At 45.0% G+C, this 13,918-nt stretch overlaps 2 protein-coding genes across 2 annotated transcripts in view; one reads left to right on the top strand and one right to left on the bottom strand.

The window, feature by feature from the left end:
- Positions 1-7,047: 7,047 nt before the first annotated feature.
- LOC124865542 (glycogen synthase kinase binding protein) lies at positions 7,048-7,905 on the bottom strand. The gene has a single exon (XM_047360717.1). The coding sequence runs from the start codon at positions 7,903-7,905 to the stop codon at positions 7,453-7,455; it is 453 nt and encodes a 150-aa protein (XP_047216673.1). The 3' UTR covers positions 7,048-7,452.
- A 355-nt stretch (positions 7,906-8,260) lies between these two features.
- Positions 8,261-13,918, top strand: part of LOC124865538 (mothers against decapentaplegic homolog 4-like) — a 32,816-nt gene continuing 27,158 nt past the window's right edge. Inside the window, exon 1 of the mRNA XM_047360711.1 lies at positions 8,261-8,389. The gene's annotated coding sequence lies outside the window, so the exon portion shown is untranslated. The remainder of the gene's footprint in view (positions 8,390-13,918) is intronic.

Below are 13,918 nucleotides of genomic sequence, written 5' to 3'. Positions count from 1 at the left end.
ACAACCATTCACAATGTAAGATCAGATAAAATATTATTTTAATAAAATAATGTTTTAAAGAATGATCTGCTGAATAAAACCAACCTTCTGGATGACCATTTCACATTGGTGTCTAATTAGCTGCCTTTAGTTGTTGAAATAATATTTAAATAAATATTATTAAGGGAATATTTTGGAAAAGAGCCAAATCTTTCTGGAGAAATGGGGCTTAATGATGTTTACTTAGTTATCAACTTTAGTAAATGATGTTCAGGGACTATTATTCACTAGCTTGAAAACCAACAACCTTTCTGTCGACTAGCCTTAATGCTAGCACACGTGTTCTTACCGGTTAGCCGTTGGGCTAACAAAGAAGCTAATAGCTTAGCAACAGAATCAAACACACCTTTAAAATATCAGGTTAATAAAAGGGTTAAAATGCATAAGCGCGGACGGCGCGTTATGAGCAATGTTCTGTTTAAAACCACCCTTTAAATAAATGTTATCTTAACTTTACAAAGAACACGAACCGGCCTGTGTGCTACAGGTAGCATGCTACAGGTAGCATGCTAGCACAAAGATAGCCGAGTTCCACAAAACAAACTTCATAACATGAAAACGTTTAGATCATTTCATCCTAAACATATCTGTTAATCTGCCCAAACCCAACCTCTGACCATGTTGAGGGAATGTTGTCCAAGGGCGAAGTTTGAAGAAGGTATCCAGTCAACGAGCGGTTGGCTCGGTAGCTAACCTCTGTGTTCGCTGTGTGAACAAAAGAGTTAGCTCCGGAGAGCTGGCGGCTCGGCCTGTCCGCTGCCCAGCTGTTCGTTACCGTAACACGGTTGTGCAGGCCGTAGTAACTTCCTTCAGACTGGGCTTGTAGAAACAGCTTCTCCACCGGGATCTCTCCTTGACACAGGTTTGCTTCTGTGGGGCCTCGAAGAGAAAATGTAAGCAACTCTTACACCTTAATTTCCCCGTTCAGGAATGAAAATACCGGATATACAGACAGTATTTCATTCTACTTAACTTTGCATATGATCGATGATCGTATGGCTTCGGATCCAGTTGAATTTATGTCTTTTTACCAGCAAAAGACCTCAGCGCGCTTTCCTCTCCTATCCGGTCTCTCTGCAAGGCCGCGTGGAAGAGAGCGATATGTGGGAAGGGTGGGGGTCTTATACGGGCAGTGGCATCACTGGGGCGTCCTCTGCTACCCCCCTTCCCCCTTCGGAGTTGTGCTTTTATTTGGGTAATGGCGCCACAGGAAGTCCGCAGTTATCCCCTTTTCTGGCTGAAAAGTTCCAGGAATGTCCGTACCAGTTTAAGTTGAAATCCATGGCTGTATGGTCCCAACAGCATGCATCTGTGGGGTGGCTCTGCACCTCCTTTAGGAGCCTCCTGCTCTAACTCCTCAGCTCAGTCATGCAGCAGAAGCTCTCTTCTCAGGTCAGAGAGCACGTTGGAAATGTCAGGGAGAAGCCTGCAGCGGGGAGAGCTGCTGCCACAACGTTTCTGTTTCTGCTGTGAATCCAGGCGGAGCAGCAGGAGAACATGGAGTCCCGTTAGTCGGGTCAGCTGGAACTACTGCTACCCGGCTAAGTTAACGGATCAGAGCCTTTAGGCAACTCGCAGCTTCATGGTGTTTAACAGAAGAAGCTGCTCAGAGTCTGGGGTTCTTTAAAACCACATTCAGAAACTGAAATGTTTAGGTGACATCTCACAGATTCTGCTCAGTCTACAGTACTGTGCAAAAGTTTTAAGCAGGTGTGAAAAATGATGTTAACAAAGAAAGCTTTCAGAAATATAAATGACGATTGTTTCTTTTTATCAATTACTAAAATGCTAAGTGAACAAACCTAAACATAAAGCCAAAGTCATGAAGAACTATCTTCAGCACAAAGAAGAACAAGACTTACTGGAAGTGATGGTCTGGCCCCACAGAGTCCTGATCTCAACATCATGGAGTGTTTCTGGGATGACATGAAGAGACAGAAGGATGTGAGGAAGCCTCCATCCACAGAAGATCTGTGGTCGGTTCTCCAAGATGTTTGGAACAACCTACCAGCCGAGCTCCTTTAAACACTTTGTGCAAGTGGACCTAGAAGAATTGATGATGTTCTGAAGGCAAAGGGTGATCACACCAAATATTGATTTGATTTGAACCTACATAATGAGCTACAACATTTAATTTCCCTTTGGGGTTAATAAAGTATTTTTGAATTTGAATATGGATTTGATTTATGTTTCTCTTTTGTTTATTCACTGCATTTTGTTGATTGATGAAAATAAATGATTAAAACTTTCATTTCTGAAAGCACTCTTTATTGACAGCATTTTTTTTACACCTGCCTAAAACTTTTGCACAGTAAGTTAAATGATCTCAGCATCTTCACAGCAGAAAATCCCTTGATCAGCTGGTTGGTTTCACTAAGAAGTTCACAGATCCAGACTGAAACATGAAGGTGGTCAGACGTCCGCAGTGGTTCTCTCTGTATGTGCAGATGAGTGAGCCAATGGAGGAGAGCCTGGAGATGTGGAGGTATGCTCTGAGGAGACAGGGGAGGACAAGAGTTTCAGTACCTGGGCCCAAACATCTAAAGCAGTAACTGCAACAGGGTGGAGCGGAAAGAGATGAGCGTTAGGGTGACGGAAGGAGAGGTTTCCTAAATGGAAGGTAGATCTGCTGGCTGTAATAGTGGATGGTTAGAAGTTAGTGGCTCTAATGCAAAGATGTTCATATCTTCATCGGGGAGACAGCTCAGGTTGGAGACAGGATCAGAGAGGCCAAGCTGTTGAGATGTTGGATAAAGCTGCTACAAAGAGAACGCAGCATGCTGACTCCATCTGATGGTGTTAGAGAGGACTCAAGCTGAAGAAGCCCACTCCCCCTCGGATCAGACCCGCCTAGCTGCCTTCATCTCTTACCTGGCTTCTCCTAATGACACCTGCAGTGGCTCAGGGACCGAAACGGTCCATTTACAACTCAAAGTCGTCGATCCCAGAGCTAGTTAGGAGGATCAGAGGTCAAACGTCACCACAGCCAGAGGTGAAATAAAAACAAAATCTGAAATGGAGGAAGCAGGAGACTAAAGGAGCAACAGAAAGTCAGTGTCTCATAAACAAACGGACCAATCAGAGTCTTCTCCTCCTCCTCGGCTTCCTCCTTTCCGATGTCACAAGACCTTTGACCTTTTCTTGACTAAATAAATCAGTGAAAACAAAATAGTGAAACATTATATAGATGAATTCCACAGACAGATGTTTTTAAGCCTTTAATTCTAGTAATTATGATGTTCTGCTTTCAGCCAATGAGAACACAGCATCTAAGATCAGAATGTAACATCAGACCAATAAAACCATTTTAATAGATGTGAGCCAAATGAGAAGGATGTTTAATACCTGAAAAGTTTTAATCTGACAAATGGGCCTCATCAGAACCCAGATTTTAGTTTATGAAACATGACATTAACATGGTGTTAATGACAGAAAACGGATCTGTGCAGAACTTCAGAAGACACCAGATTGAGCATCTTCGTCATTCTCTGCAGCTGCACGGTCAGTAGGTCGGACTGGACTGATGTTCTATCAGAACTCCCAGTTCAGCTCAACAGAAAGCTAAAGGATGTTTGAAGTCCAAAGCGTCAGCTGTGGAAAATAGCTCAGGTTTACTGGAATCCCGCAGCAGAGCCCGGTTCTGTCTGAGCCGGGTCAGCTGTGTGTCCCCGTCTCCCTCTCTGTCTGTGGTCCATTCGTTCCTGATATTTGCAGAAATGAACAGAAACATCAGATAGATCAGAGTTTCTCCAGGTGAAACAGAACCTTCATCCAACATTATGATGAGCATGTGAACTTCCTCCATGTTGTCAGAAAAGTGACTGGTGGTCCGTCCTCTCTAATAAACTAAAATCCTCACAGCATCTCCATCATCATCATCATGATGTCTGCTCTTAAGCAGGAGTTTAAATCCCTGTCTGCAGCCAGAACCTTCATGACTCAGAATCCAGGAAACACAGTCCTGATTTAGCAGAACATTTCTGGTGATTATCCCTCAGAAGGTTTCTGGCTCCAAGCCTCAGTCCAAATTTAGCTCCAGTAAATCTGTTCTTGCTCTGATCTGATATTGGGCTCCGTTTTGTTCTGGTCTCAGAGCAGCAAAGGAGACGAACTGCTCAAAGCTCCAGATCAGAGCATCACACTGGACCAGGTTGAGTAATGTGGGTCTAACAGCGGACGAGAACCAGAGGAACCAGTTGGTCAGTTTTCCATGCTATCTGAGGCAGGTCAACATGCAACCCTCCATCTACCTGTGAAGAACCTGTGAAGATCAGTTGATGATCACGGTTGCCCTCCATGATCAGATCTACAGGACTGTAAATCATAGGTAAAAGAGCTCCTCCATTTCACAAGACTCCAAATTTCAAGATGCCTCTGTCTGGAAATGATCCAGACTGGGAGGAGACCCTGGGTCAGGTCCTGAACATACTGGAGAGCTGGAGTTTCCGACTGTACCAACCTGTGTGTTGGAAATATCTAGGAATTTTATCATCTGGATCAACTCTATTTTTTTGGTCAAATGGATTTGGTTTACTGAGGATCTGCAGACCAATGTGATGAGACCCCAAGAAGGTCCAAATGCAGTCCAATATGGATTCATCCTGAAGCAAGTTTAAGATAGAACTGATCCAGAACCTGGAGGATCACAGAAGGTGGCTTTTTTACATTTCCCACTGGGTTAGGTCTGAAGCTGCAGGTAAACAACCCACACCTCAACCTTCTGCTGAGGGAACCCCTCATCCTCCTCCATCTTCCTCGCCGTCCCGCTCATTACAGACCTTCAACACCAATGTTCTCCAGGATAAATGGGAGCACTTGTGGTTTAATTAGGAAGTCAGAAAGATGGACCAGGTGGAGAGCAGAAGGTTCAGGTGACAGTTAGAGGAACTCTGCACAAAAAAACTTAATTCATCCTGAGGTCCAGTTTAAACCAGTACAGCCCAGTGCCATTGAATCAGAGCATGATGGAAATGATCTGGGTCAGTCAGAACCGTTAATAACAGTCTGAAGGCAGTTAGAACAGAACCAAGCTCAACTGTTCACCATCATCAGTCACATTAAACAGAAAATTAATTTTCCAGAAATATCGGAAATGTGATCAAGAGAGTGATCATGGAGTCCAATGAATGTTCTTTCACAGTAAAAGCTTCTCAGATTGAGGAGAACCTTTACAGATGTCCACCAATGAGTTCCTATCTGTCCTCCTTGCTGGAGGAGCCCAGACCCGAACCGAACCTGAAGATTCCTGCTGCCATCTGCTGGACAGACAATGTTACTGCACCTATTCGTCCTAATAACTCACCTGATCAGATAGTGGAACAGACCCAAAGACAGGTGAGAAGGTCTTACCAGACTACAAGAACCAGGTCCGGAAGATGTAGTGATGACATCACACTAAGGAAGAAGAAACAGAACACACACAGCTAAGATCCAAATTGAGTCTTTTTGAAAAGAAAACCCACTACCAGCTTCAGAGCTGCCATTCTTCTCTAGTTGTGTTGTGATGATGTCACAGCGGCAGGAAGGCGGCGTGGGAGGAAGCTAATTCACTGTGAAACAGAGTCTGAGTGGGAACTGAAGCTCAGCTGGCTCCTGCAGGTCCGATCTGATTCACTGTCATCTGATCAGAAATGCTTCTAGGTCATTCTGTTTAATGCTGCTGAATCTGACTGGTCCTGATCAGCCGGTCCTGGAAGTTTAGTATCCGAGGATTTCAGGAGGAAAGTTAAGCAGCTTTCTTTTGGAAACATGTGAAATGACTATCTCAGATGTTTCACCACAGCAGGACGTAGAGGAGCGTTTTGAGCTCCACTCTGATTTAAGGTTCCACTGAACTCAGAACCACAATTAAATGCTGTTTCAGATTCAGCTTTGGACATTTGAAATAGAAGCTTTAAACCATTAATGGGAGTGAACACACACCAGTATAATGTATCACTGCTGGGAACGCGCTCTGAAGCTTTTCTCCTCATGCCTGCTGATTTTCCAAACCGGGTTAGAACATACCAGGTTCAGGTATAATCACTGTTAGGTTATTTTCCTGTTGGGCTTCATGTGTCATCAGACCTTAGAGGCTCTTTTCTACCCGGAGGATCTTCTGAAAGCTGCTCTGATTGACTGATTGGGCTGTTTGTTGGTGACTGTTTGATTTTAGTTGGTTTTAAATGTTTAACATTTTAAAAAACTAATCTGAGAATTTCTCAAATTCTCTAGTTTTTCTTCAATTAGATTAAAGTTATTCAGGAATCATCAGAAGCCTCCAGAGAGCTCCTAACGTGAGGAGATGTTCAGAGCAGTGAGGAGGACCTTTAGTGATCCTAAGAGTGTCTGAAGCAGAGAAGATGGAGGAAAGACAGAGAGAAAGGAGAGATCTTCTCCTCCAATGAACAACAGTGAATGAATAAAACGCTACCAGGTCCATGGTGCAGAGATCCACCTCCTAAACAGTCGAGTTAATGAGAACAGAAACTTCTAGAACAATCATATAATTATTAATATAGAGATAAGATTAACTTTATCATCCCCCTAGTGGGAAATTAAATAGTTTCAGCAGCAGGACAGGTTAAAGGTCAACCTCTAGTAAGGTGATATTAGGAAGGATCAATAAATAATAGAAACGTGAGGATTTTAGTTTATTATCATTTTTCTCCATTGAAAACTGGGAGCACATTTGTCTGTTTTTTGTTTTCTTTTAACAACCAATCACAGCTCTCAAAAGACAGCGTCACCCCTTGCAACGGGGTCAACCACACCTCCTCACTAAGATAGGAAGTCCTCTTCCCAGCAGAGAACCTGAAGAGACTCGTTCCCAGGAATGTTGAGACCAAGTTAGGAGCTCTCTGAGAGACTCTCCGGATCTTTGGTAATAATGGCCCCGACCTCCAGGTCCAGTTCTGTCCCCCATGCAGGGGGCGCTACAGCCTGAGCAGTCAGACTGGTCTCTGCAGTGTGTGTGTAGGAGGAAGAGAGAGAAACTCAGCGCTAGAACAGAGAAGGCTAAACTTCCGGTTGGAAAACAGGAAGCGTTTATTAATAAGACAATAAAACAATAAAAATCCTGATGAGTCAGGAATCTTAAGGCGCTCCGCTGCGGAGCAGTCACGTGATTGTTCTGAACACACAAACAGGAAGTAAATCATTTTTTGCAGGAAGTCCAAACAGGTTCAGTCTCTGACGTCGCAGGTGACGTCTCAACGTGAGGCCACATCCGACCTGCTTAAGCCCCGCCCCCGCATATCACCCGGATGTCTGATTGTTCAAGAATTCTGTGCACGTGATCGTGGCGCGTGCACAGTGACCCCCCCCCCCACGTTGGACACTCACAGACACGTGTTATATAAAAACAGAACCACAACTCCCATTGGATCCAGTCTGATTCAAAATGTTCTAATCCAGTATTCCCAGTTCTCCCAGTCAGACGCAGGGCAGGCTGTCCGGACCACGGGGAAGGTCTCTGCAGTCTGGGGAGAACTGCAGCCTCCGAACCGCCTCCTTGATCAGGTTTCCGGAGATAATCAGTTCTTGTAGCAGCCGGTGCGGGTCTTCCTCCTGGACCCGGACTGGGACTCGTGTCCTGTTCCACGGCCTTATCTGGTCCCAGTCCTGGTCCACATGGGTGGACAGTTGGTACGGGCTGCGGGTTCTATAGGTTCCCCGCTGGTTCCTAATCTTCAAACAGCAGCTGCGGGGGTTCTGCTTCAGGTTTGGGATCACCGCCGCTCCGCAGAACCCGGTCCTCTGGTGCCCCCCCGGGGGTCCGTGGAGCTGCAGCGTCTCTTCGATCTTCGTGACCAGCGCGTCCACCTCCGCAGGGTCCACGGTCACGGACTGCTGCAGCACGAGGTAGTTCTCCTTCAGACACGGCATATTTCAGCGGGATGAATGAAACCGGACGGAACCGGGCCGCTCTGCTCAACGCACACAAACAAGTCGTTTGATTTGTAAACAATGGGTGACGCGTCTGGACCGTACCATCTGGTGGGGGGACGGGTGGAGGGTTTCGGGGGCTGTTTACCCTTCATCAGAACCTGAACCGAACCCCCCCACCACCACAGATGGAACCATCCATTTGAAGCAACATTACATAACTGCAGTCTGCTGCTGGAGGAATCCAAACAAAAACCAGAACCTCATTCGACCCAACCCGAGGACACAATCAGCTACAACAGAACTCTCAGAACCAGCATGACCCAAATACCAAAACACCGTCTGATCTTCCTTAGTATCAATAAGCTTTTATTACTGAAGTGGGTAAAAACCTCATCCTGGTTCCAGAGGTTCTGACAGCTGCACACGCGTGATGATGGTATGGAACCAGAACCAACAGGAGGTTCTGAACTTCATGCATACGGTCAGTGTGGACGTGTGGTATTTGAGATTGTCCAGAACGTGTGTGTGTGTGAGAGGACATTGTGTTCAGTGTTTCTCGGAACCAGCCTCTGAACCCGTCGCTCCCTCAGCCCTGATGACCATATAAGGAGCCATGTGTTACAGCAGCCAATCAGAGGCCTCTCCTCTCTCCCGAGTGTGTGTGTGTGTGTGTGTGTGTGTGAGAAGATTCCTGTGGCGGTACCTTCCTGAAACACTGGATCCTGGGCTGAACTGGTTTTAAACGGTCATACTTGGCTCAGACTGGGACCATATGGTTCTGTTGGAGGTTCTCCTGTCTGTTTCTGACCTCCATACATGTTACACAAGAACTGATTTAAGATCAGTTTGATTAATGGAACTAAATCTCTCCATCAGAACCACTTCTGGTGGATTCTGCTGAAGTTTCTCCATAAAAAATGGAATGTTCCACATAATCCAGGTTCTGTTCAGTTCTGGTTTTCAGGGTCACTGCTTCTTTAAAGTAACATTTTATTTTTGTGAAACTTGGTTCTGGTTAGTTTTGGATCTGCAGCTGAGACCAGACAGAACCACTCCTGAAGTGCCTATCAGTGAAACCCGTGTGGTCCGTCCTGTTGGTATCCTTCACGGAACCATTTGGGAGCACACTCAGTATCAGAACTGGGTTTTTTATATATTTTTGCTGCACTAGAGGCCTTCATTTTTCGACAGTAGGTAGACAGGAAAGAGGGTACAGGTCGCCAGTCCGGGACTCGAACCCAGGACCACAGCCTCTGCACATGGTTGGGCACTTGACCGCTACACCAGCAGAACCCAGAACTGGTTTTTGATGAAGTGGATTCCCACTGTGTTTCTGGATCAGCTCCGTGTTGATGTGTCGCAGAAGGACCCGACTGGAGTTTCCTTTTCTCTAGAACTTGGATGATCTAGATACAAATATTTGTGGGAATTTAACAAAACTGAAAGAACTCGTGTTATTTAGAATAATGATTTAGCAGAACATCTTTAATGTTCTGAAGGTTCTTCTGTTTAAATCCAGTAAATGGAGCAGCTGCAGAACTTCAGCGGAACCTTTCCTCTCTAGATCACAATGCTCCTGATCCTCCATGGATCCTGTGGACTGGGTCGGTGACGGGCAGAGCCGATCTGGGAGTAGCAGACAGAAACAGAAGCTGCAGGATCACCAGATGGAGCTCAGCCAGCAGCAGCTGAGTTCACAGAGTTTGTTTCCTCATCCAGAGACTGTTTATCTCCACCCTCCATCTCCACCACCACCTCCACCCCCAGCGCCTGAGCTCAGGGAGGAACATTCGTCCCTCGCTCTCTGAACTCGTGTTTAAACCCGTTTCTGGAAAACCTCCTGGAAGCTGTTGAAGTTAAATCTCTGATGGGTTCCTCACAGCGTTCCTGGTGGTTGTTTGTGATTGCATCAGGTCTAAAACACTGACTGAAGCATGACTGGTTCTGATCGGAGACATTTGCAGTCAGGCCTCGGACTGGTTTCACTGGTGTTTCTCTTAGTTCCTGCAGTAAGTCTCCATGTTGAGCAGTAAAACTGTGTGTGTTCAGCCCAGTGATCATCTCAGGTTATTGTTAGCGATGTTCTGTAAGAACACCATCAGAACCCGACTGTGTTTGGAATTCAACAACTCATCAGTGAAGATCTGGACTGGTCAACATCATCAGGAAACAGGTGACCTTCAAAAGTATGATCAGATCTTCAGAGGAGGAGCTGAACAGACAGGATCACATCAAGTCCAGAACATGTCCAACAGCCAGTTATCTGAGTCTGAACAGTGTCAGCCTGCTGGATCCTATGTTTCCCACAATGCACCAGCATGAGAAGCAGCAGACTGGAAGTTAGAGCGGCACAAACAGTTTAACCCGTTGATCCATCCAGGAACCAGGAGAACTCAGTATCTACAGATTTCTGGTTGTTGCTTCTTGGTGATAAATGTCAGACTGAAGGAAATCTTGATCGTTTCCCCTCTAAACGGAGCAACATCTGGAAGGAAAACATCTGTGGGTTGAGTAGGAAGGAGGCTGCTGCGAGAAAAACCTCTTTGCCAACCCAAAAGATGGTGTGACCCAGCATCTTCCTCACTAGACAAACGAGGCTTATTATCATTAGAGGCCACCTAACTCCAGAGAGTTACGACGATGAGATTCTGGAGCCATTTTCCCTCTCTTTAGGACCAACCTCTGTCCTCCAAGATGTTGCTGCTGCCTCCAACAGAATGGATTTATCAGAAACCACCAACAGGATTTGGAGGTGGAGAGGATGGAGTGGTCCTCTCCTGCAGCCCAGACCTCAGACCCACTGTGGGTGATCAGCTTCGTGTCGGAGTCAGAAACATTAAACGTCACCCAAGCCAATAAACAAGTCAGTAGCAGAATGCACTCTTTAGTATCTACTGAGAAGGTTTGGAACCGTGAGCAAAGCCCACATGTTCTAATGTGGCTCCATCTGTCTGTAGGTTCTGTTTTCAAATGTCTCCTTCAGGTTCCCACACTAACAGTCAGCTGACAGGAAGCTGAGCATCAAACAGGAGGAAAAGTTTCAACTTCCTGGGCTAAAAAGTTGCTTCAATGTAATAAAACGGATCATGTGATAAAAATGAGGCACAGCACACAAACATCCAGAACCCTTCAAGAGAAAGTAATAGTCCCAGCAGATGGTTCTGATGGACCATATCAACATTAATCTGTGTGTTCAGTCAAAGCTTAGACAGTTGGTCCAAACAGCAGCTGGGTCAGAACGGGGCAGCCAGCTGCTGCAGGTTCTGGAGAAGAAACACCAACACCTCCATCTTCTGGACAGCTGCAGGAACTGCAACTAAGTTTAAATATCTCAGCAGGGTTTCATTAAATAAAAGTGAAATATTTCAGACAGATTCATGGACTGTATGTGCAAAAAAAAAAAAAAAGAACAAAGTATTAGACCTAGAAATGCCGGTGCCCATATGTTCTGTTTACGGTCAACGTCACTTCTGTCCCAGTTATCGGCCCGCTGATCCCAGTTTTACAAACGATCAGATTCAATTACAAGAAAGTATTTTCACATCAAGACAGAAACAAACAGAACCTGTCACCACAGACACGAACTCATTACTAACATTTTAAAAATAATCTGTGGATAGAAATAAAAAGAACGTATGCGAGCAAGACTGCATGCTGGGAAAAAAATAACCCAACCAAAACCAAGAAACAAGAAGGCTTTTAGTTCCACATCTAGATGTTTATTTTAAGAACCATCTTCTGTTCTAAACATCGAAACTTCAGACAGAAACTTGATTTAAAAGAATAAAATGTCAAATCAATCTTGTAAAAGTTCAGATTCTGCTGGAATCAGTTGGTCTGCAGGACGCCGGAGTTTATTTCCCTCCAGCTTCTTTCTTGGTGTCGGACCACAGAGGTTTTTATGGAGAAATTTCATCTTAATTCACTTTAACAGGTTAATATCCAAACGTTTTGGTTTGTTTTTCACATCTGTAACTAAAATTAACATCAAACAAGAAACACCCTAAAAGTTCTCCCTGTGCATGTGTGGGTTCACCTGTCCAGGTGCTGAGATGGGCAGTCCTGGGCGGCTCGCTGGCAGGTGGACTGGTGGTGTGATTGAACAGAGACCTGCAGGGCTTTATGGAGCTTATGGGCCAACGGTGAAGACACTTCAGGAAATGGTTCTCATTCTGTTCCTGCCAGATTCTGTTGGACTCTGTGTGCTTCATTGTAAACATTACTGTTTGCTACAGCTTAGCCATAAAGGTTAAAGGTCACTTCTCATCACGGTTAGCCTTAAATCTGCTTGAATTAGGTCATTTTAACAGATTACATCTCATGTTTTATGCTTTCATGTGATGCTTCGCTTTTAAACTCTTCCTTTAAAGCTGACACTCCACAAATAAACTGTCCTCACATTATTGCATAAACAGCTTTCCATACACAGTCTAATCTACATGTTCTGTCTCCATGCTAGGAGCTCGTAGTTACCATATACCAGGGGTCGGCGACCTTTAACACCCAAAGAGCCTTTTGGACCCGGTTTCCACGGAAAAGAAAACAGGATGAGGACACTGTGTATATTCTTTTTTCTTATCTTTACACGTTGTATAAACAACTATAGTGTGTTGCTTATGAAATCCATGAAGTGCTACAGAGAAAATGTCATTTTATTTATGTAATGAACGCATTTTGAATTCTAAGTAACAAAAAAAAGCAACACGCTGATTTTAAGGTCTGTTTCAGATGAATTAAAAAGCTGAACTTAAACTATCCATGTAGAAAACAGGACTGTCGTCTGTGAGGCGTGAGCGTTGTTTGTCTTTAACGTATAGCTACAAATGTGGATCCAAAGATCGAAAGGACTCCAAATGCTAATTTCTTCGTCTTTATGCAGGTGTCTGGGATGGCAGGCCATGTTTCTGGTTCTGGAAGGTTCTTAATATCGCTCCATTTGTGAATCTGAACAAGAGTGGCCTTCTGACGAGCAACACCTTCAAGATCTTCTGTCGAGCGTTTGAATTTGGACGCCCACGTGTCTTTGTCAGCTATGTCAGCCAGCTGCACCTCCAGATCAGGTTGACTTGCACCTGTAAATGCAGTCACATTTAACAGGGACGGACCGATGGTCAGGGGAGTGACGGGGAAGAAGGACAATGTATTTTTTTCCTCTCTGAACTCAGAGTCGTTTCCCAAACGAAGCTTCCATGGTGGTGATTGCAGACTGCAAATACTCTGAATTTATCACCCTGTGAGCTTGTTCCATTAAAGAGGGGAAATGACAGTGTGCCTCTGTGTAAATCTCTGATAAAAATGTCAGTTTGCGCTCAAACGCTAACGCCTCCTCCAGCATGTCCCTCCTCTCCCCTGAAGAGTTGGGTTCAGCCGGTTCAGGTTCGCTCTCATGTCCACCATGAAGTGCAGCTTTTCCAGCTACTCTGGCTGTTCCAGCTCAGGAAAGGTGAGCTCTTTGCTGCTCATGGAAGTTTTCATCTCTCCCAGCAAAACGTTTCAGCACCTCTCCTCTGGACAGCCACCGGACTCTTGTCATGCAGCAGGAGATCAGACTACGTGCTCTCCACCTCATCCAGTAACGAACAGAACCGACGGTGATTTAAACCTTTAGCCATTATTTTATTGATAATCTGAATGACAACATTCATGACCTCTGTGCATTCTGGATGACAATGCCTCTTGGTGCAGCTTTCTATTCAGTGACCTCTGCAGCAAAGCCACAAAGCCACTGTGCGCTCCAGTAACTCGGTGCCCCATCAGTTCCACTGACACTAGGTGGGTTGTTTTTATTTCTTTGGCTCTTAAACAATCACGCACAGCCTCTCAGATGTCCTCCCCCGTGTCTGGCATCTTAGTGGCATCAGCTCAACCATTTCTTCACTTAGAGTTCACATATCAGCAGAGCAGCACTATTTGTTCATTTGGACTCATCACAGGCGATTGAATACGCTGCAGCTGAAATGATGTCTTATTTTGTGATATTTTCTGCCATTTTCATGGTTCTGTCTTTGAC

The sequence above is a fragment of the Girardinichthys multiradiatus genome, chromosome 3 (genome assembly GCF_021462225.1).
Source record: "Girardinichthys multiradiatus isolate DD_20200921_A chromosome 3, DD_fGirMul_XY1, whole genome shotgun sequence".
In the NCBI taxonomy this organism is placed as follows: Eukaryota; Metazoa; Chordata; class Actinopteri; order Cyprinodontiformes; family Goodeidae; genus Girardinichthys; species Girardinichthys multiradiatus.
This window is presented reverse-complemented; position numbering and strand designations above follow the sequence as displayed.